This window comes from Rhinolophus sinicus, chromosome 17, assembly GCF_057876585.1.
Source record: "Rhinolophus sinicus isolate RSI-liver-muscle chromosome 17, RSI-T2T, whole genome shotgun sequence".
Lineage (NCBI taxonomy): Eukaryota > Metazoa > Chordata > Mammalia > Chiroptera > Rhinolophidae > Rhinolophus > Rhinolophus sinicus.
In genome coordinates this window covers 183,972,695-183,996,126 of record NC_142517.1, presented here as the reverse complement: position 1 = coordinate 183,996,126, position 23,432 = coordinate 183,972,695, and the positions used below count along the sequence as shown (strand labels likewise).

The following is a 23,432-nucleotide window of genomic DNA, read 5'->3' as shown; positions in this document are numbered from 1 at the left end:
TAGTTTACTCCTTTTAATTTTGTAAGGTGGGTGAAATTTTAGATTACTATTTGAGAACTTTCTTATTTTCTGATATAGGCATTCATAGCTAAAATTGCATGTAGGCACTGCTTTAGCAGCATCCTTTGAGATCTTTCTTATTTTCTAATATAGGAATTTACAGCTAAAAATTGTCCTGTAGGCTCTGCTTTAGCCACATCCCATACATTTGGATAAGTTATATGTTCATTTCATTCAGCCCAAAATATTTTACTAATTTTTCCTGTTATTTTTTTTTTCTTTTACCCAGGATTACTTTCACATATTCTTTTTGCACATACACATACACACTTTTTTTATTTTATTTTATTTTTAAGTATTGGGGATTTGTAAAAAGTAAGTTAAAAACAAATGTTAATCATTTAGTGCTTTTTTTTTCCCCTCTTGATTTCTTAAATTTAAAATACTTTCTCTAATTCCACATTTTCTCTAACTACCTAGGGAACACTGACTATGCCAAATGGAGATTACATTGAAGGTTGTTTTAGTGGAGAATGGGGATCTGGGATAAAAATCACTGGAACCTACTTCAAGCCTAGTCTGTATGAGAGTGATAAAGACAGACCCAAAGTCTTGTGAGTAATTAGTATAAATTCTGGATTAATGATTGAATGTTTTGAGTTGTCTTTATCAAATCTGGTTAATATTTTAAATACAGAACAAGTTTTTAAAGTCTTTTTTTCCCCACCAGAATGGAACCTCCTTGAATTGTCAACTGACACTACTATAGATAGCTAAGTCACTTTATATTTAAAATAAAAGTTCTGTGTGTGGGAACAATCTTACTGTTAGTGGTGCAGGTGTCCAAGTTGATTGAAAGAGAGCATTCTGAAATGGAACCGTTGCACAACTTGATTTTTGAAAAGTAAAGATCAAGCCTATATATATACCAAGTGGAATAGTATACTCTATACATATGGAAAAAAAGTCAAAATCTAAGTCTCTTAGTGTATTATGTACTTCTAAGAAGTTTTTTTATATGTGTATCTTCCTTTATTGATTACAGCTTTAGCTTTATTTTTCTATTTTGGTAACATCTCAGATTCGTTGTTCTGATGGGAGCTCAATATATTTTATGTACCATCTCTATTCTTAGAGTATTTTTAGAACATAGTACGTAACGCATTTTCACAGTTCTCATTGTGAGTTGTGCAATGCACAGAAAGTCCTTGTTTTAGGAGGAATCAATTTTACAAAATCAATTCTGTGGAAATGTAGAAAGCAAAGGAGTCAATTCTGATGTGCTTTGTACTTAACAATTTATACACTGTAGAATCTGATAAGAATTAAGTCGCTAAAAATAATCCCTTTAAAATTTTTGTTATGTTTTTAAAAGTAGAATCACTATGAATCTAGGCAGTTGTGTTAATTACAGAAGCACTCCCAGTTGTATATTCGTTTCTCTTCTTTATGATTTTTGCATAGAAAAAAGTCGCTAATAAAACCTTGACATGAATTTATTAGCAGGAAGCTAGGAAACCTGGCAGTGCCAGCTGATGAGAAGTGGAAAGCAGTGTTTGATGAATGTTGGCATCAGCTGGGCTGTGAGAACACAGGCCAAGGGGAGGTTTGCAAAGCATGGGACAATATTGCTGTGGCCCTGACCACCAATCGGCGCCAGCACAGAGACAGGTGAGTGAATGCCTGCCCAATGTCGGGCAGAGCGTGGTAGGAAGATGCAACGTAAAACCAATATGTATTCAAGGCTTGCCACATTTAACTTAAAAATATAATTTAAAAGTCAATGATGTACTTCTGTTTCTGGGTAAGATGGATAAAACACGCCTCCCTTTATCTTCTCCTGAAGTCAACTATAAAATCCACACAGAATACATGGACAGCTATTTGAAAACTCTGAAAAGTAAATATCAGCTGGAGTATTGGGAAAGAATACCTGAATTCAGAGTGCCATTGAGCCAGTCATGAGCTTACTGGGTTTTTTAACTTTAGTATCTCTCAGCCTGACTCAGTATAACCTGAAACCTTGAAGTAAGCACTGTGGTATAGTAGACAGAGATCCAGAAAAAAACCCTTTGCTTTTGGCTCAAGGTGTGGTAAAGAGACTCCTAAAGCTCAGGTTGAGTGGAGGAGACACACTAGGTTTTCTTTCTCTCCTTTTATTTCCATTTTCTCATGCTCCAACCCTGGTACTTCTGTGGCAGGGGCAGTGATGGCCGCTGCTAGAGCAGCCATGAACAGGAAGCTTGCAAGAGCTAAAACTCTTGAGGGCATAGAAGCTTCTTCCCTCTTTGGTGGATCCTTAAGTCTGAGAGTCGTGGGCAACTCCTATTGCTTTTTTGGCCTCTCTGTCCTTCTCCTGCTTGGCCTTGGATGTGGCACATTCATGGAAGTGGGCAGTTTCTGGACAGAGGACCTAATTTGGAAACAAAACATGCTGGTGAGGTGATACAGAGAGAGGAGCTCTGGAAACCAACCTTGTAAAGTTGTTTCTGAACTCCTGAGTTCACCCCAGACTTGCACATGTGTGGATTTGATCCTAATTAGCATACCAAGCACTTTGAGAAGTGAGCTAATAGGGAAACTTCTACCAGGTCCCAGACTGATCACTGAGTGGTACACGCACAGACAGACCCAGATAGGACTGCGAAGGCTTTGAGAAGTGAACTGACAGTGAACCACAGTCCATAGAAGGCTGAAACAAAAATATCAGCTATTCCAGAGATTCTCAAGATGATTGCATATTCAGTGATTCATTAGAGGGACTCACGAGACTCAACATATAGTCATACTCAAGGTAAGAGTTATTACAGCAACGTAGTAAGGATCCACAGCCAGATCATAAGGGAGAAGGCATAGGCAGAGTGGGGAGGAATCCATGTGCAAGCTTCCCATGCTCTCCTCCTTCTGTGAGGGGTCCTACAGAGCACACTCATCCCTCCAGGAGTAAAATTCAGCCACATATGTACAATGTTTCTGCCCAGGGAAACCCATTAGAGATTCAGTACCCAAAGTTTTTAATGGGGGCTGGTCACATTGGCACCCTGTGCTTAGCAGCTACCAAAATTCCACAGTCCCAGAAGGAAAGAAAATGTTCACCATAAAGCACACTGGTAATATAGTCTGTGGACAGCAAAATACCCTTATCAGTTAGGGACTGTTTCATGTCAGTATAGGGGACATTTAGGAAGCTTAGTTCGCAGGTACCAGCCAAAGGTCAACTTTATAAGCAGGTCCTTCTAAAGATAATAGTTTCAAGCCTACTATATTTATTATACATGTCAACATTCTCCTTAAGGTATAAATAACACCCAGCATCTCATAATGTAATACTCAAAATGTCCAGGATATAACCCAAAATTACTTGGCAATCGAAGAGCCATGAAAATTTCAACTTATTTGGAGAAAGGCAATCAATAGACATCAGTGACACCTTAACATTGATTTTGGAATTATCTGACAAGAACTTTAAAGCAGCGAGTATAAAAATGCTCAAATGAGCAATCACAAACACCCTTGAAGCAAACATTAAAACTGATAAGTATCAGCAAAGGATAGAAGATACAAAGAAGCAAATCAAAATTTTAGAATAAAAAAATACAGTAAAAAAAAAAAAAGTTACTGTGCGAACTCAATAGCAGAATAGAGATGACAGCAGAAGAGTCAGTGAATTTGAAAATAGATTAATAGAAGTTATCCAAACTGAACAACTGAACAACAGAGAGAAAATTAACATTTGAATGAGCTTTTATATTTAAAAAATGAACAGAGCTCTAAGGGCCTGAGAGTCTTAATATTTGTGTCCTTGAAATCCCAGAAGGAGAGGAGAAAAATTGTGAGGCTGAGAAAATATTTGAAGAAATAATGGTTGAAAACTTCCCAAGTTTAGTGAAAGACATAAACCTACAGATTCAAGAAGTCAGCAAACCACATCCTGGAAAAAAACAAAGATATCCATGTACAAACACATCATATTCAAATTGAAAGAAAAAAGTCTTGAAAGCAACTAGGTAAAAAACGACACCTAACGTGTAGGGAATCAGCAGTTCAAATGCCTGCATATTTGTCATCAATATCCTTTGGAGGCCTAAAGGAAGTGGCAGAACAGTTTTGAAGTGCTGAAAGAAAAATTACGGATGTGCTTTTTCATTTCTCTTTCTACTTTTTAAAATTTTCTCCCTTTTTCTCCGCTTTTCCTTTCTGCATCTGCCTTTCTTCATATTTCCTTATTCTTTAACTTGCCAGTAACTTCTACAAGTATTGCTGAGCATTTGCTAATTCCTACAATGTAGAAAGAAGTTTAGGTCTTCTTCTTCCCCCGCCCCCCGTATTTGTGTTAAATGGGAATTGGCTATAGTGTTTCATGCATGAAGTTCATGATTTTTACTTTATACTCTATCAGTAGAAGTAATGGAAACTCTCAGAACTGATTAAATCTGTGGCCTTGCCCTTGTGTGTGATGCAGATGGTCAGCCCTCACTGATAGAGCCCATCAGTGTAGGCATTGAGACCTTAGCTCTCCAGTTAATCTTGGTTAACTGTTGTTGGGTGTTTGTTCCTAAGAAGTGAAAATGAATGAACCTTTATATAAAACCATGTCGCTATCTTATTTATCTAAAATAGTAAAATAATAATGATTGTGCACTGTTTCTAATTTCTAATTCGTTGTAATCTAATGATAGAGTGCCATTACCAAAAATTTGTACTGATTACTAGTATTATTGTTTTGTCGTAACTTCTTCATGCAAAGCTTCTCTTTACCCATTATGTGCTTACCTCCCCAACTGTTGTGCGTGTGTGGCATCCGCATTATCTTCTTACTTCTTGAGCTCATTTTCATTTCTTCTTTTGCCCTTCTATTTGGTTTCCTTTTTCTTTGGCTCTCCCTGTCCTCTTTATTCCATTTTTCTCTTGTCACTCACAAATCTATCACCAGTTTTCTCTTCAAGCAAACATTATAGTATTTCCCAACATCATGGTTCACATTGGAGCAAAATTTTCATTAATTTATTGTAGTTGGTATGAAGTACAATTAAATGGTCTTTTGCATGACTGTTATATAAACTTAATAGTGGGTCATTTGCCATTTATGAGCTTATTTGGACCAAACACTGTGCTGGATGCTCCATTTCATCCTTAGTTGATGTTGATGTTTTATGTGTACATTATAATCATCTTGCTTTCTTGATGTGAAAATCATAATAGGCTTTCTTTTCCCTTTTTATAGTCCAGAGATATTAAGTCGTTCACAGACTCAGACACTAGAGAGTTTGGAGTTTATTCCTCAGCATGTTGGTGCCTTCTCAGTGGAGAAATATGATGACATCAGGAAATACTTAATAAAGGTAAACTAGAGACAAAATTACACTGGTCTTGTGAGTTAATGATGCAACTACCACAGTATATCATCCAAATCTACTTACAGCTCATCATCACCCTAGTCTTGTTTTTGCTTTCTGAGTATTTCTTTTGTGAATTCTCTTGACTACTAAAAGCACATTTCTGCATGAAGATTGGTCTATGATGACAATAGTTAACTTTTTAAGTTTTGTAAAGTGTTCAAGGGTGTTCTTAAGAACTAGAGTCAGAGTTTAAAACGGCTTTTTCTTAGTAACATTAGCAAGCTAGAGATTGTACAAATAAAGCATGCTGCCCTCACCCCTGGTTATGCTCTCTTTGCTTCCTTCTCAAACCCTCTAAGATCAGCTACAATTTCAGGGATGACATACATTATATGGGGTGCAGCAAGGAGTACTAAGAGAAATCAAGGGAACTGAAGAGCAAATGTTTCAGAACATAATCAGCAGTCATTATTTAGTTTTCTCCAAGATAACATTTTATATATATTTTTGTGGAGTTTAAAGTTAATTAACTTCACAGAGATGTTAAAAGAACTTTTTGATTAAGTTTATAAACTCCTACTCCATATAATTTGGGTAGACTCAACGGTGTCAGAAAAGTTAGAGTATTTGAATTTTCCTGACCCAAAAGTTGATTCCTGACATTCTGAAAGTTGTTTAGTACTTGTTGGTTCTTTCTGTTAGTGCACATTGATTGCCTTCATTGATTCTCCTCCTGTCTCAGGCCTGTGACACCCCTCTACACCCCCTGGGCAGGCTTGTAGAGACATTGGTTGCTGTGTACAGAATGACATATGTGGGTGTGGGAGCCAACCGCCGGCTATTGCAGGAGGCTGTGAAGGAGATTAAGTCCTACCTTAAGCGAATTTTCCAGCTGGTGAGGTAAGGGATCTTTTCACTAAAGTCTGCAAGTTGTAGAATACTAGTTTGTACTAATGCTTGGGTATCTTCACCCCGAATCTAGAGATTACATCTTTGTGAAGAATCGTTAATGTTTCCCTTCATCACAGAAGTTATTCATCAAGAAAATGGTTTTATGCCAGAGATCCTTAAATTGACTGAATAAGGAAAACATATTTTTAACCTTATGTTTATGCTATAAATATAAAAAGAGATGAACCTTAGCCATTGCTACTTATCTCCTTTACATCTTTCTTACTCATTAAACATAGTTGAAGGCTAAAATAAATGTATTTACTTTTTAATTCTAATCCTGGTATGAAATATAGTATGATTTGGATTTAATCTCTGGGAAAAATCAAGTCTCTAAAACCTAACCACAGAGAAGATAAAGTAATGCGAAATTTTGTCCCTGAGTATTTATGTCCTGTCCCTTGACAACAGCATCATATTTGTTCTTTTATTCAACAGATATTTATTGAGTGCATCTGTGTGTTAGCTACCATTCCAAGTCCTGGTGGAATTTATCAGTGAATGAAACCAAAAAAACAAAAATTTAAAAATCTGTACTTTCATGGAGCTTACATTCTAGTGGGGACACAGTAAACAAAATAATAGTATGTCAGATGATAATAAATGTGACTGAGGGAAAGAGGGTGGGGCTGGAGGTAAGATGCTGCTGTTTTAAATAGGAGGCCTGACTAATAAGGTAGTATCTGAGCAGTAGTATCTGAAGGCGGTGAGAAAGCGAGCGACTAAGCACCTTAGAAAGAGTTTCAGGCAGCAATCAAATCTGGAACTGGTGACATTCAAGATTTTTTACTGGGTTTAAGCCAACAAGTAAATACTATATTGAGATAATTATACAAAAGATTATGGATTCGTCCCAAAAAAAGCTTCCTTATATTAGTAGCCTCAGAATTAATAAATGCATTTGGAAATGTTCAGACTTTGAGGGGGAAATATGATCTACCAGAAAAGACCACTGGGTTGGGAGTGTGTTAGCTCTGATGGTATAGTGAAGACAAGTTTCCTGATCTTCTTAGCTTTCCCTGCTAAAAAATTAGTGCCAGAGGTAGGGACAAGGTTGCAATCTTCCTTTAAAGAGAAAGGGCCGTAAATATAAGGAGGACAGTAAAGTTGTTTATGGTAAAGCCTACCATTTGCATCCAAGAGATTGGAGATAAAATCTAGGGTAAATTCAAAGCCTAGAAAAAAATCCTCAACAACTTGGCAGCTTGATCATTTGGAAAATTTTTTCAGCAACTTGACTTTTTTAATAAACATTTAAAATTTTTACCTTAATTGAGTTTTCATTTTTTCTTAATGTTGGACATTTAAGTAGTTTCCACTGATATTTGTTTATACTCTGAGAATAATAATCTCTACTTGAAGACTCGATAAAAATTGACCTCAGATGCCAGTAAGAAAAACATTATATAGATCTTCATTTTTTAATAACTAGACAGAAAAAAACCACTGCACATGAAGATTTTTTTAGTGGTAGTATTCAATAACTACACTCTTATTCTGTGAGAAGCATCAATTAAGACTCTCAGAGAACTAAAATATTTAATTGATATAAAGTTTGATTTCATAGGTCCTTAAATAGATTAAATAATAAGAATGTGTTTTTATTCTTTGGCCACTCTGGAAGTATAGTTGTCCAATTACTTTTTTTATTACTCCTTAGGTTTTTATTTCCTGAACTTCCTGAAGAGGGCAGCACAATTCCTCTCTCTGCTCCTCTGCCTACTGAAAGGAAATCCTTTTGCACTGGGAAGCCAGATTCCAGATCCGAATCACCAGAGCCAGGGTAATTGGAGTTGGGAGGAGATAGTGAGGAAAGGGGGGTGGGGACCAAATGATCCTATCCAAAAACTCCCAGAAAAGTTGTTTTCTCTAGATCTGTTTCCTTAGTTCTAAAATGATGTCGTTGAACTAGGTGATCTCTGAGGTTCATTTTAGGTCTCAAGTCCATGAAAGTGCAACCACAAATGACTGGGCACAAAGGTAGCTGAGCAAAGTAACATCTTGCTGACCTAGAATAACCACAGAGAAGTCAGTCTCAAAATGGAAACCAAGTAGGTTTTCAGTTAGATTTTGAGTTGATGAAAAGAATTCATATTTGGTCTGAGACCAAACTCTGGGGCCATCAGTAAGCTCCTCATGTGAACTCCACATATACAAGTAGAGTAATATAACTGCTTCTTTACTCAAAATTCCCATCTTTATTTTCAACTTTGATTCTGTATTCAATTGTAATATTAATGCTTCTCCCTCTCATTCCCATGTCTTGTAGTTATGTGGTAACAAGTTCTGGGTTAGTGCTTCCTGTGCTGCTACCTCGGCTCTACCCACCACTGTTTATGCTCTATGCCCTGGATAATGATCGTGAGGAAGACATTTACTGGGAATGTGTTCTGCGACTAAATAAGCAGCCTGATATTGCTCTTCTGGGCTTCCTTGGGGTACAGAGGTAAGTAGTTAGGAGTGGAATCAAGTGGTTTTAATTTAAAATTCAAACAGCATTATCTATTTGGTAGTCTGACATCTAATTATGTGTGGGATTTGCAGTTTCATTCACTTATTTGCAGATCTATCTTATTTTGCAAAATAGTGATATTTAATAATTATTTCTGAGAATTTTTGGAGATAAGTATGAACCCGATTGTTCTTCTTTTTGTTTGTGTGATATATATATATATATATATATATATATATATATATATATATCCACATTTGAGTTATCTCCCCTGATAATTTGAGTTATCTCCCCTGATATTTTGCAGTTCTTTAAAGCAAAATACATATATTCACATTTTCAGAAAAAATTATTTGTATTCAGTCTTTGGCATTCTTCCTTCCCTTCTTTTCCCTTCTTCCCTATCATTTCTAATTTAAAGTTTTAGAAGTGCTATTTTTGTTGCATTGTTTCTTGTTTCTTTCTAGTGCTGTGATAAGGCTGATCACCTCAACACCCAATATTTATATGTTTGTGATACCAAAAAAGTAAATAAGCTTAATTGGAAAGTAAATTTTATCAATGGAATAATAGTAAAAATGAGATAAAACTGAGTGAAGGAAAGATTTTGGCCAATGTTTGGTAATATCCATAATGTATAGGGTTATTGGAATATGGAATGACAAATCCCTTAGGGACATGATTGAAACTCTTAAATCACTTCTGGAATGTTTATTAGAACTTAACCTATCTATGAAACAGTAATTTTAAATGGGGACAGGGAAGCCAATATAGCCATCAAATATTTTTATGGGGATTAATCTAGCATAAGTAACAACTTGTATTAACAAAGTATGGATTCCATTGTAGGAAATTTTGGCCAGTGACCTTGTCAATCCTTGGAGACAGTAAAAAGGTATAGTAGATTTTAGTTTCCTCAGCACATACGCTTTTCTTTGGTGTGGGGGATTCAAGATAGCAAGAAATTTCCATCTTACTTTGGTAGAATAGTACCCAAGCATGAGATATTCACCAAAGGTCTGTACCCTGCCTTCGGTATCCTTTATTTGTATTGTTATTGCAAAAGATAGCGTTTCTCTTTTAACTTCATAAATTCTCTTTTTGCAGGTTTTACCAACCACAAAAGATGCTTGTTTTGCCTCAGCTGTAGAATGTCTACAGCAGATCAGGTACTCTCTGATTTGTTGAACAATCACATTAATCAAAGTAGTGGTTGATCTGTTAAGATATTAATGAGTTATTATTTTTACTTAAGCTCTAAGGGCCCCCTCCACTCCTAGATGGTGTCAAACTCAAGCTGGCGATCACAAAGTCTTTTTTGAGACATTTGGGTTACCTTTTCTTCTACAAGGCCCTTACATTTTTGAAAGTGGTGGAGAGCCTACCCAGAAACTTACCTACACAATCACCTTTTTAGCCAAACTTTTTACTCAGAGAAGAGCATGTATTAGGGAAATAGTAAGATCCACTTGTGTAAAAGGAGATAATATGTGACTTAGTGAATTCTTCCAGGTGAACCATAGATTTGTTGGAGACTTCTTTTCGCACAGAACCGTAGGATTACAGAGGTCATCCCTTCCAGCGACTCACTATGCCTGATAAGTCCAACTTAAGGCACATGTCAAAACATTAGTATTGAATGGCTTGATTAAGAAAATTATAGGATATCTTTTTGTCTTTTTCTTTTTTTAATAGCACAACATTTACTCCATCAGACAAACTTAAAGTCATCCAGCAGACTTTTGAAGAGATCTCTCAGAGTGTCCTGGCATCACTTCAGGAAGACTTCTTGTGGTCCATGGATGACTTGTTTCCTGTTTTCTTATATGTGGTGCTACGGGCCAGGTGATCCGTCTTTTCTGACTTAATATTACTGATTCCTTATTTTAACATGTGTGCCTTTTGCTTTTTCTGAACGGATGACATGAATATGCTCCCCCACTACAAAAAAACAATTTATTTCTGTTGCCCCATTCTACTATGGTATTATCTCTTGGCTGAGCTGTTCTTTCTTTTCCCCTCAAATCGATTCAGAAGGAGAATATAGATGTAAGTGGAAATAACTCTGTACCTTTTTCTTGTTGGGGCAGGATTAGGAATTTAGGCTCTGAGGTCCACCTCATTGAGGATCTGATGGACCCCTATCTTCAGCATGGGGAACAGGGTATAATGTTCACCACCTTGAAGGTAAGTATAGATGTTATTTAATATATTTTATCTTAATATCTGTCCTTTATTTGCCATATTATAAATGTCTTAACCACTTTTTTCTTTATATCAGTTTAATGCAAACATTAAGTGCCTTTAGAGCACATATTGTTAATATTTTAAAATATAATATATTAAAGAAAAGTATAGTCAGTTATTCTTCAAAATACTAAAGCAAATTATTCACTACCCAGTCTTCCCTATAGATTTATCATTCAAATAGTTACAAATGATTATAAATGTAGACCATCTGTATTAAATATAACTAGGAAAGAAACAAAGGATTCTTAGTGTCCAAAAAAGTATCCAACAGTAGAGCTACATAATGGAGCTAAGACAATACACAGAAGGCAGTGTGTATAGAATGAATATGAATTGCATCTTCTTTTCCCCCCATATATTTACAATAAGCAATAGGTTACAAATGAAGTTCTCAATGATTGTTGAAAGTCATTTCTATTCACCACCTCAATTTTTTCGGGACTTTGGTAGAATCATTCTGAAGTTTAGTCAAAGAACAACAAACAGAAAATGACAAAAACACTTCTGAAAAAAGAGAGGGAGAATAGACCCACTTTGCCAGTTAGTAAAATGTTATAAAGTTACAGTAATTAAAATAGGATGCTACTGTCACAGGAATAGACAAATACCTAAACTGAAGGGATAACCCCCATATAGACAATTATTATAATGAAAGTTTCACATATGAAAATGGAAACATCAGACACAAAAATGGAAAAGAGAAATTATTTAATAAATGGTCAAAGTATCGCTATAGTTTATTAGGAATTTTAGAAGGAGAGTGTAATCAGAGTGAAATAACCCACAATGCAAATTGCAGATTCTTTAGGGTTTAAGTATAGAAAAAGAAAGAGAGAAGAAAAAACAGGAAATTAAAATGAGGAAAACAAATAGAATTTAATGTCAGGTTTCTGGCTTTGGTTAACTTTTTAAACTTTCAACCTAAATACCATTAACATTTCTATTAAAGAAACTGAAAAGAGTTGAGGGAACTGGGGAACATACTGACCACCAATGATTTACATTATGAAGTATTTATGTTATTGAAGAGCATCTCTAAACATATCACCAAGGAAGAAACTGAATTAATACACTCATGTATAGGAAAATGCTCATCCTCACTGAAAATTATAGTGCTGCAGATTTAAACAAGGTGCCATTTTGTGCTTGCTAAATTAGCAAAAATGTTTTAAATTTACCCAGTGCTGGTGGCGTTGTAGTGAAATTCAGTATTATTCCCACATTGCTGATAATGGATTAAAGAGCAGTCACCCTTTTGGAAAACAGTTGTTATTAACATTGATGTCAACAACATCAAAAATGTTTGTGGAGTTTGAGTAGTCCTACTACTGGAGATTGATCCTATTAATAACTAAAGAATGGAAAACATTATATGTTACTTGGATGAGGTGTTCTTTGTATCCCAAGTATCCCAAGCCTGGATACTTTCAGAATTACCTGGGTTACTTCTTAAAAAGCATTACCAGAAATTCTGACTCACTAGATCTGGAATGATGCTTAATCTGTATGTTTTTTAAACATACTAGATGATTCTGATTACAGTTGTTTGTATACCTTATAACGATACTCTGTGCAATAAATAATGGCTTAGCAAATTGTGGTATTTGTACTTAGTGAAGAGTATTATACAGATTGTAAAAACTTTTTTTTTTAATTAGAGAGAAATGTACAAAATTTTATCTATTAATTACAACTAGGCAAAATAGACATTGGATAGTGGGACTGGAAGAAAATGGGAAAATGAAAGCAAATGATTTTGTTAAGCTATCAGAATTAATAAGAGATTTCCTTTCTTTGCTATGTTTCTGTAATTTCTGTAATTTCTTTCAAAGTAAATTTGAAATTGTTTTTAACTTTTTTTCAGGCATGTTACTACCAGATCCAGCGTGAGAAGCTTAATTAGGCTGCTTAACAGCTCGGCAACTGGATTATAGCACCATCTGGCGTCTTCCTGTAGCAAAAAAGAATGGTTTTGAAATTAGGACATTGTGTTATTTTGGTTGTTATTTCTGAGCCTTACTAATGGTCAGGGCCCTGAGCCCAGGAAAGAAACACTATACAGTTTAAAGGGAGGATTGGAAAGGAAGTAGAAATCAGATTAGACCAGTCTCTGGTCTATGTTAAATTCCCAAAATATCATACACCCACTGTTTGGAAAAAGAGGGTATCCCTTCCTACAGTAAAAGGTATGCCAGCTCAATGATATTGTAAGAAAAATTCTTAATACAGGCTTCTTACAGTAAAGAAGTGGATGGATATTTTTGAATTTCTGGTTTGCCTGAAGTTACCCCAGACCCCTTCACAAGGAGCAGATTGTACTTGAAACTACAGTGGCCACACTATGCCTTCCTGAACTGCTTGCAATCATGTGTGCATCATGCTTCTTTCATAAGGGAGGGGGAAAGAATTTTAAACTGCAGTTTTAACTTTTTCTAAGCTTTTCCACCAGGGTATTCATGATGGGAGAGGTTCAATGTAGTGACTACCACATCGCAACCCCAAACATGGAATGCGTCCAAATAGAAGTATTCTGCCTCCTGACTGAAAGAACATAGGAATTTTGTTCTTGGTTTTTTTATGGTACTGCATAGTGAATACACTGGATTTCAAACTGTAAGCTGCTATGGAACCTCATTTGTCCATGTGCAAACGCTGTACCCCAAGGCCTGTGAATGAGAGCCTGAAGAGCTTTTGCATGCAGGCCGTGTTTTGGAGCAAGACAAAAGACCAGGAGATAGAAAGCGAAGAGCTGCACCCATCCTTGATCTAGTGTTGTGGTTCTTCCCTATACCTCGCATTGAACTCTCAGAGGGGAAGAAAAAGGAAACAAGCTTTGGCTTTTCCCATTGCACAAGTATTGTGACACTTCAGCATTTTGGTGTTTTGCTTCTTTTTTAAAAATGTCCTGTAGTAAGTGGTTGGTTTATACTGTACAAGTAACACTAGTAGCTGTTTGGAATAACATAGGTGCTCTTCCTCATCTCATCTACACACCGTGGTGAGCGTACAGACTGATTCAGGCTAACATCAGCAGATGGTAATCAATTTTGAAAAAGGATCATGGTTTCTGCTCTACTTTATAATCAAGACGAGTGTTTATTAAAATATTGTTTTGGAATGTTGGCTGTCATGTAACAGCAATTTTCATAATAAAAGACATTCATCTTTATGAGGTTGTTTTGATTGCAAAATGACACAGGGCAGCCTAAAAATTTAAAAGAAATCCAGCCTTAGTATTTGTTTTGCCCATGTTGTAATCTATGACTCTTTGTATTGGCCTCAGAGGACCCTCTAGGGTTTTAGAGATCTCTCTCTTTAAAATAAACAACCTTACAGCTCCTTTGGTGGCAAAGAAATTAACTTCATTATCCTAATAACCCAAGGACAAGGGTCTTAAAAGAAATCTGTTACTTCTTTAACTAAAAGGTCTATTTTGATGGTTACTGTTTGTTTGTTTGTTTGTTTATTTTCCTCCTAAAATTCAGGGAAGAGAAGGGTGAGGATTTAAAATTGTGGTTAGAAATACTAGACCTTAGTTAATCATTTCCCTGTTGTAACGTCTTCTCAAGAAACCTTTCCATGTCGCTGCTGCTTTCACCAGAATGTGCCAGCCCGTTGTTGGGAAGAAACCAACACTTAAAGATTAGCTTATGTTAAACACTTTGCAGTTCCACTGGGGAATATACACGCAAATTCCACATTTGGGTTGTAAAGACAAATGTACTATGCCTGTGACCCCTTAAGAGAGAGAGACAAGGGTAATTGTAGAAATAGACAGAGAAAAACTTGAGACCCACTGAAAAATTGTCAGATGCTGGTAGGCTGTCTCAAGTCTAAAAAAAAAACAAACATGTTATAATTCATCCTTTTATTGGAGTCATGAATGAAACTGTCCAGTTACTTTAAAGTCTTCACGCTATATTTACACTTTTCAGATTGCATAGTATGATAATTCTCTTGGGAAAAACCCCTAAATCTCCAGGCCATGTGCAAACGCTGGAGATAAATACCTAGCACCCATGCAGCAATTTACAAAGATTTCTCACACCTGATGAATGCTCACAGCAGCCAGGTGAGACAGGGATTATCCCCACTGATCCCTGTTTTGCAGACAGAAGGGCTGTGATTTGCCCATTGTCAGAGCTAGGACTCCAAATTAGAACTTCCCTACGTTAATCCCAGTGCTCTTTCCTACTACAGCTTCCCGACACGTCATTTCATAGCTGGGTTATGCATTAAAAGTTCATAAAGTAAAAAATGAGTTGAAAATGAAAATTTTAATGAAGTTAAGTGATTTCATTTTTTTTAATTTACTTTTTTTCCCCCCCTCTTTCTTCCTCCTCCCACCCCTCCACTCTGGGTCAAGCTGTTGTTTCTCAGTCTAGTTGTGTAGGACACAGGTGGTATTATTGGGAGCCTTGCACTCCCCCTGGCTGAGGCAGTCGGTCACTAGTCATTTAAGTATACAAGTGTAGTTGGTATATAATCTTGTATTGGTTATATTAGTTTTAGGTGTACAATATAGTGATTTGACATTTTTATACCTTATAATGTGATCACCCCACTAATTCTAATTATCTGTCACTGTGCAAACTTATCACAATAATATTAACTATATTCTTCTTCTTTTCATCCAATCCCTCCACCCCATTCCTTCTGGTAACTATCCCTTTGGTCTCTGTTTCTATGAGTCTGTTTTTATTTTTTTGTTGTTTTTAGATTCCACATATAAGTGAAACCATGTGGTATTTGTCTTTCTCTGCCTGACTTATTTCACTAAGCTTAGTACTCTCTAGGTCTGTCCATCCATGTTGTTGCAATGGCAAGATTTCATTCTTAAAATTAAATGCTTTTAATAAAATATGCTGTTCTCCAGTCACAAATGTATCACATCCCCAGCTTGGATTTTCATCTACAGTGGAGAGCAAAGGAAAGCCATATGTTTACTTTAGGATGAAAGGGCTGATAGCTTCTTATAATTGCTATTTGGTCTTTACCCTTTGCCTTGCTGTAAGCAGTATCTTTTTCTTGTTCTTTCTGTGATAACCTACTTTCAAAGTTTCTTCCCACTGACCCCTCCCTGCAATATAAAATTTTCAAATCAAGAAGTAGCTCAAATCTGAGATAAAGTATGGGCTAACGAGTTCAGAACAGTGGCTTGGTAGGGGGCCTTCCAGAAGGAACTGTTTGTTACAGGCCTCATTATTGGCTGAAGACTTCCATCGCTTTCTTACCATAAAGTGAGAAAATAAGGTTAATAGGTCAACTTACTCTTGGGTATCCCAGTTTATCCTTTCATTAAAGTAAAAATGCTATCTTCTGTTGTGGGGCATCTGTTATCTTGAAATAGTCAACAAAAACATTAATATTAACTGTGCTGGCAATTTGAGAGAAAATACTAAAGAGAAGATTGAAAATGATAGAAATTATTAGAGTCTTCAGTGCAAGGAATATTTAAGATTTGTGATTGGGGATGCTAGTGAGTAATTTAGTGGTTAGGCTGCGTTAGGCTTCTGTGGATTAAATCAAAGAGGATGTGCAGAGATTTTATCAAGAACAGTGGGGTGACTGGCAGCTAATAGCCCACTTGTATTCCTCCTGAAGCTTTTCTCTGATTGGAGCAACAGTGCACGTTCTCAGTCTTTCAGGTAAGAGACCCTGCCAAATGATCCTTAGTTACCAGAGAGATCTGTACATGTCTGCCCCTCTGTCGGTTCTGAATAGTGAAAGATGTAATTCTGGGCAATCTGATTTAAATGGTTTAGTTTCATTGTAACCCAAATTACATGGATAATTTTATGATTTTGAAAGAGGTTTTGCTTTGAGAAGCCGTTTTTAAAGTAGGGAATAATGAGTTGTCATGAAGACTGAATAAAACTGAGCATTTGTCCTACTCCTAATCAACAGCATTTTGACTCAGAGGAAGCCAGCCATTTTTGCATGGGCCATTTCTCATTAAGTTTTCAAGTGCTTTTCAGGTTTTGTCTAATACCATTATTTTGAAAAAGGAGCATAATAGGGGTAGAGGGTGTGGCATTTAATAGTAATTGCATTTGAAAAGGTTCACGGGAATACTGATTTTTTAAAATAATGTTTAGGACAAACTCCTCAGGAGTCAGTATCACCAATGCAGCTTCTGACAGTTAGTGATAGAACTGGCTCTCCTTCCTATGTTATTTAACTAGTCCTGAATTTGCATGTGTGATTGGTTATTTAATATAACAGTCTCGAGAATTCTCCTTCTCAAGACAGCAGAAATAGGTAAGTCTCAACTGACAAAATTGGTCAGAAGTCATGAAAAGGAAGACAAGGGAGGAACATCACAGGCTTGTGCCAGACAATTAGCATCTTTAAGGACTAATATTGGAAACAAAAGAGGAAAACTTTAGATTTTACTACTTGTTAGCTCTGCTGAGTACCTCTTTCGAGTGTCAGATCCCTTATCTGTAAGGTGAAGTTTGCCTTTGATTATCTCTAAGATCTTCAGCCCCCGATTTCAAAGTTGGATAGGGAAGAAGGCTGAAGTCAGTATAACCCGACTGAGGAGGAGAGGCACGGACAGGCCTCTGGGGTCCGGCTGCCTCCCACCTCAGGACTGACGTCTCAGCTGCTCAGACTCCTGTGGGAGGTGTCAGCCTTTTACTTCCATTTCTTGGCCTCCCGTTTTCTGCTTCCCAGCAAGCCTAGGAACACCAAGTGCTTGCTATAACCCAAGCGCTGTTAGAGCTGCTGAGGCTACAACAGTGAACAGGACAAGCCAGGCTTCCACTCTCTGACCCTTTACAGACGTGACACACAGGAGCCAGACACTGGACAGGTTAATGCATAAGAGAATTGTGAAGCACGGTAAGTGCTCTGAAGACAATAAACCACAGTAGTTTTTTCAGCCACCTAGAGGGAGGGAAAATCATTTTCTGGGGTTTTCTATGAGTTTTTGTCTTAGCTGGAGCTGCTGTAACAAAGCACAAGGGATTGGGTGGCGTAAACAACAGAAATGTATTTTCTCAGAGTTCTGGAACCTGGAAGTCCAAGATCAGGGTACCAGCGAGGGTCTTCCTGGATTGAAGACTGTCTCTCTGTCCTCACGTGGGGGCAGGGGGCAGAGGGAGAGAGAACTCTGGTGTCTATTTTTATAAAGGCACTCATGCCATCATGAGAGCCCCACTGTCATGACCTCATCTAAATCTAATTATCTCCCAAAGTCCACATATCCAAATACCATCACACTGGGGATAAGGCTCCCACATATGAATTTGGGATGAATTCAGTCCATAACAAATTTGTCACCGAAGCCTCAGGATAACCAGGCAAGCCGTTTTTAGAATTCAAGTTGTGGAGATGAAAATTACTGTTTATGCCTCTGTGGCTGAGAAACTAGTCAAAATGGGCTTTTTAAAATATATGCATGAGTTAGCCATGTGGCCCTGGAGTTGGTGATAGCTTTATTAGAAGCTATTTTAATAATTAAAATGAACTGTAGAAACCACAGTCTATTTGTAAAGCTTCCTCACAGTAAGTTCATCTTGGGAATCCAGTCTCTGATGACCCTTTGGCTGCAGATAAGCTTAGTTGGCATACTCTGGGTATTAGATATGGAAGAAATGTGGTCTACTTTATGATGCACAAACAGCTGGCTTGTTTAATTTCTACTGCCTCACCAACGATGTATGATTTGTGAGATGCCTTTTGGGTAAGCGATTTTAAGAGGTTGCTGGGTATGACGGCTTGGAATCAGACCCATCTGTGCGCTCTGACTTTGGTCTGTCCGGCAGACACTCCATCTCCCTTTTCAGTTCTCTACCGTGGAAGTGCTCCCCTCTAGGGAGGAAGATGAGTCATACATGCAACTGTTATGCTACATGACACAAAAGAGGCTCAGAAATTAGAACGCAAGAAAAGGCAGCGTTTATTTAACCTGACTCAGTGGGGGCCTGGGCAGGGTGGGTGGTGCTGGGCAAGGCAAAAACATGACATCAAGTTTTGGTAGAATCTAGCAAACTAAAATACTTCAGTGAGACTGGAAAAGAATGTGTACAGGAAAGTTGTCTAAAATTCCGTAACAGCTTTCTGTGTTGCTTTTCTCACTGCCTTCTAATTTAGAGACAATAACCTATCTTTTTCTAGATTGCTTCCCTGGCTCAACTCTAGTACCTGTCTAGATTCTAGACTGTGGTTCTCAACGATATAAGATTGAGTACCCCAATTTTTAACAACTAATTTGAAGTGCTCCTTTAAAACAAAAATCTGGATTAATCCTTTATTATCCTATTGTAATAAGTGCTGTCGGTGCCGTACTCATATCCCCTCAGTCCTTATAATTTGGGTGCACTCTGTGCCAACTTGGAACTGCCAGCATCTGCCGTGACTACCTGGAAGTGTGCATGCAGCAGGCAGGAAGTGCCAGAAGTAGTGCCCTCTGGGAACAGCCTCCAACAATGACTGGTAGCCCTGGTGTGTAGATACCCCCACTTCCTTGTCCTTTGGGCCCATGGGCTTAAGCTCCAGTTGCCCACAGTGGTTACTCTCTTGATACACCTTTTACTGTTCTTTTTCCCCTCTGCCCTATCTTAATATCCCACTTCTCTACTTATGTTTCTTAGGGTTACTTTCCAAAAAATCATGTCCCTAGAATCCTTGCCCAGTGTCTGATTCTGGAGGAAACCAAATGAAGATACTTAACCTACACAAAAGTTTTAAAAATCCATATCCATAGAAGGAGAAATTAAGTAAATGTAGTTGATAAGATATTGCATATTTCAGTATGTACCTATGGGATATCACGACACCAAAAGATATAATGAAATAAAAAATCCACCAGGGATACAGCAGCTTTGAATATAGATGCAAATACAGCCTGACAGTGGTGTATTGTAATGACCCCCTAAATACTGTGAGTAGTATTGTCACTAGTGACATGATTTTTTGAAAGGGTAAACAACTTGATTCAAGTCCAAGCAAAAGAAAGTAAATTAATTCCTCAGTTGTGCTGGAGCATTCCAGAAAATTTAATGTATATTAAAACTGCAAAAATACTTTGTATTTATATGTGAAGAAAAGTTGGGTTCTAGGCTTAGATAATTATAGAGGTTTGTTTTCCAGCAATATAAAGTCCAGTGGGATATTCGAGGGTTATACAGGCCATGATTCTTCAGTGTATAGGGCAACTTCTGGGAAACTTCCTCAAAGAACAGTAGGGATATTTCCTTTACTCTCATTTCCTTAAGCCCTTCCCTATCCTGCTGGCTGACATTTTGCATTGATGGCTGGCGGGCGCTCCAGCCACCGGATCAGGAAGATGAGAAGCACATCACACCCCAGGGTGTGGAGCGGGGAGGGAAAGAACCCATTCTCTGAGAACTTCATAGAGCAAGGCTGCCTTACCCCCCAGGATTGTCTCTGCCTCTGGACTTGTACATGAGCAAGATAGCAATGTCTACCCTGTTAAGCCACTATTATTTTGGGCTTCTGTTTTTTGAAATTAAGCCTATCTAAAGCAATATGGAAAATAAACTCTAGGAGTATTCCTCAGCAGTAACCCATAACTCTTGCAACTGTGATCGGTGCTGTGAAGAACTGTAGGGTACAAGGAGAGGGAAAGGGGCAGGGAAGGCTCTTCTGAGCTCTGAAGGAGGGTAAAAGCAACTAGGCAAAGAGGTGGGAAATAAATATAACGTTACCACTTGCTAAAAAAAAAAAAAAAAGTGTTTTACAAAATAGTTTTCCCTTTCGCACAGCTGGTGATGGTTAATTTAGGGAGTAAACACCACAGTGCAAGAATTTATTTGACGTGGATCTCAGTGTGTAGCTCAGTGCCTGACTTGCTCAATAAATGTTGTTGAAAATCTATTTCAAAGTGCTAAGAGCGGCATGGCCAGTGTGATTGAGTGAGCTATGTGCTGCCTATTGACCTGCTCTCTAGTTCTGATTCTTTCTGGAAGCTCGGGCAGAAAGGATGATGCAGTCAGACAAAGGAGCAGGTCTGCCACACAAGAAGGACGTGAAGCGTTCTACGGCATCCTATCCAGAGAATGGTACGTGGCCCCAGGATTCTTTCTCTGACCAGAAAGTTCTTATAATATCACTCTGACTTGTGGTCAAATGAATGGGCAAAATTCTGATAGATTTACTGTGATTCCTCGGAGGAACTTGTCAAACACTTTTGAGGGTCCTAATATATCTGTCAGTGATAAGTCTAAGCAATTTTCAAGGCAGGAAGGAAAAGAATTGACACAATAGATTGAAAATCTTTTTTTTTCCTACCCCACACTGTTTTACTTCAACTTAGAACTTCATTACCTGTTCACATTCACAATATCAATGCAACAAATAAAATTTCTATGAAAATACTTGTAAAAAAATCAAGCATTTAGTAAAATTTATTCAGTCCCTTTAATCAGTGGGATCCTGAGATTTATATTAAAAAGTTAGAATTTTTCAGTAAGAATTTTCAGAAAAGGTAAAGGCAAATGATTCAATGTTTGAATTAGAGGAGAATCCAGAAAACAATTGGATAATTTTGGAATGAGCTGAAGGCTGATCAGATTGGGGAGGGGAAAGCAATAATGGTCTCATAATATTAGGTTGGTGCGAAAATAATTGACGTTAAAAATAATTGCGAAAACACAATTACTTTTGCACCAACCTAATATCTTACATCTGTATGCTATGATCTATTATTTCATCTAATGTTGTGGGAAAGCTAGTGTATTCTCAATTTGCCACCAAGAAACTGGGTTTCAGATAGTTGAGTGACTTTCTGAAGTTCACAGGCAAGTGATAGAATGGGGCTTGAAGGCAGATCCTTTGGCTTTAAATATATCTCCACTGCTCATGAGCCCCTGTGGCATGTTCCAGCTGACTTGTCTTTCACATGTACACCCACATTTCCTTCCACCCACACCTGCCACCATGTCCCTGCCCGCTCTCTTTCCTAGGTCCCTCCCAAATCCTAAAACTTGTGCTGCAAGAGCTGAATCTGTTCTACAGCCGGGATGTGAATGGAGTGTGCCTCCTGTACGACCTTCTCCACTCCCCGTGGCTGCAAGCCCTACTAAAGGTGAGCGCCCTGGTGTTTGGAAGCCTTTGCTTACTGTGGGAGCAGAAAATACCCAACAATGTGCTTGTCAGCTGGCAGGAAATTTCAATTTGGAAAAAGTTCTTAGAAGGCAATTCTCAGAGAAGACTTACACAAACCTCTTAGCTTAGGAAGGAATTAAGGTAGGTGGCAGAGAATATGGCAGTTCCTTTCTCTTCTCCCAGAGACCTCTGGGATCAAAGAGCAGCCATCACAAATGGCCGTGGGCAGCACCCTTTGCAGTCATCTACAACCCTTTGTTCTGGAGGCCAACTCAGGACAAGTCAAAGAGCTTCTAAAAAATGATTTCTCTTTGTTTTTTAAAATCAGGAAATGAGGTATCTTCCAGTTTTGTTTGGGAATCTTAAGTTTTTCTTACCCTGGAGATTTCTTCTTTCTAAATACAAATTTGGCCAAAATTTCATGCAAGATACAATAGCATCTACTATCTGACTATAATTTTGTTCCTCTGAACAAATGTTATCTTTGAGAAAGAACCTTTGGAAGTTATTTTTGGCAGATGTGGGTGTTTTCTTCACTTCAGTGTGAAATGTGGTCAGCCTTATGATGCATGTTAATACTATTTTCTTTAAAATAAGAGAAAAGGTGCAACTTCTTTAGCATGAGCAAAGAAGCAATCCTCACAGCACTTGTTTTAAAACACCTGATTTCTTTATTCATTTATCCATGGGTGGACATTTGGGTTGTTTCCATATGTTGGCTATTGTGAACAATGCTGCAGTGAGATAGCGCTTTGAGATAGTGATTTCATTTCCTTTGGATATATACCCAGAAGTGGTATATACAAAGGAATACTACTCAGCAACAAAAAGGAAGGAAATCCTGCCTTTTGCCACTACATGGATGGGCATTGAAGGCATTATGCAAAGTGAAATAAGTCAGACAGAGAAACATAAATGTATGTTCTCACTTGTATGCTAAAAAAGCTTGGAATTCATAGAAACAGAGAGTAGAATGGTAGTTGCCAGGGCTGAGGTGTGTGGGAAATGAGGAGATGTTGGTTGGTGGGTAAAAACTTCCAGTGATAAGATGAGTAAGTTCTGGAGAACTAATATACAGCATGGTGACTACAGTGCTTTGCCCCACTCACCACTGGAGGCTGTCTGCTTTGCACTCCCGCCATCAATCCATCAGCCTGACTTACTCGTACTTCCAGCGAAACTTGAGCCTGACACTGAGGTAGAGCAGGGAAGTGCCGTCATCCCAGATCTGGATGGAGGAAGGCTGGGCTGAGCTGGTCTCTTGGGTCTCATTTCTGCATCCATAAGAGAAACTATACTCCCGAAATAAGGAAGGGCTGCACTGAGGAGCTAGGCAGGCCTGGGTGTACTCGGCCCAACCCAAG

General features: G+C 37.8%; 2 protein-coding genes across 8 annotated transcripts in view; both read left to right on the top strand.

The window, feature by feature from the left end:
- Positions 1-14,161, top strand: part of ALS2 (alsin Rho guanine nucleotide exchange factor ALS2) — a 74,108-nt gene extending 59,947 nt beyond the window's left edge. For 4 of the 7 annotated variants that reach the window (XM_019726815.3, XM_019726816.3, XM_074340126.2 and 1 more), the window contains 11 exons: positions 481-614; positions 1,504-1,671; positions 5,225-5,342; positions 6,082-6,239; positions 7,951-8,073; positions 8,560-8,736; positions 9,592-9,637; positions 9,850-9,911; positions 10,438-10,587; positions 10,833-10,929; positions 12,857-14,161. In XM_019726815.3, coding sequence (XP_019582374.3) covers positions 481-614; positions 1,504-1,671; positions 5,225-5,342; positions 6,082-6,239; positions 7,951-8,073; positions 8,560-8,736; positions 9,592-9,637; positions 9,850-9,911; positions 10,438-10,587; positions 10,833-10,929; positions 12,857-12,895 — 1,272 coding nt within the window. In that variant the 3' untranslated portion in view covers positions 12,896-14,161. The remainder of the gene's footprint in view (positions 1-480; positions 615-1,503; positions 1,672-5,224; positions 5,343-6,081; positions 6,240-7,950; positions 8,074-8,559; positions 8,737-9,591; positions 9,638-9,849; positions 9,912-10,437; positions 10,588-10,832; positions 10,930-12,856) is intronic. The other 3 variants (XM_074340147.2, XM_074340137.2, XM_019726817.3) reach the window with 2 other exon arrangements.
- A 154-nt stretch (positions 14,162-14,315) lies between these two features.
- The window catches only part of MPP4 (MAGUK p55 scaffold protein 4), a 41,044-nt gene continuing 31,927 nt past the window's right edge, over positions 14,316-23,432 (top strand). Inside the window, exons 1-2 of the mRNA XM_088794636.1 lie at positions 14,316-21,023; positions 21,927-22,048. Of these exons, the coding sequence (XP_088650762.1) occupies positions 20,945-21,023; positions 21,927-22,048 (201 nt within the window). The 5' untranslated portion in view covers positions 14,316-20,944. The remainder of the gene's footprint in view (positions 21,024-21,926; positions 22,049-23,432) is intronic.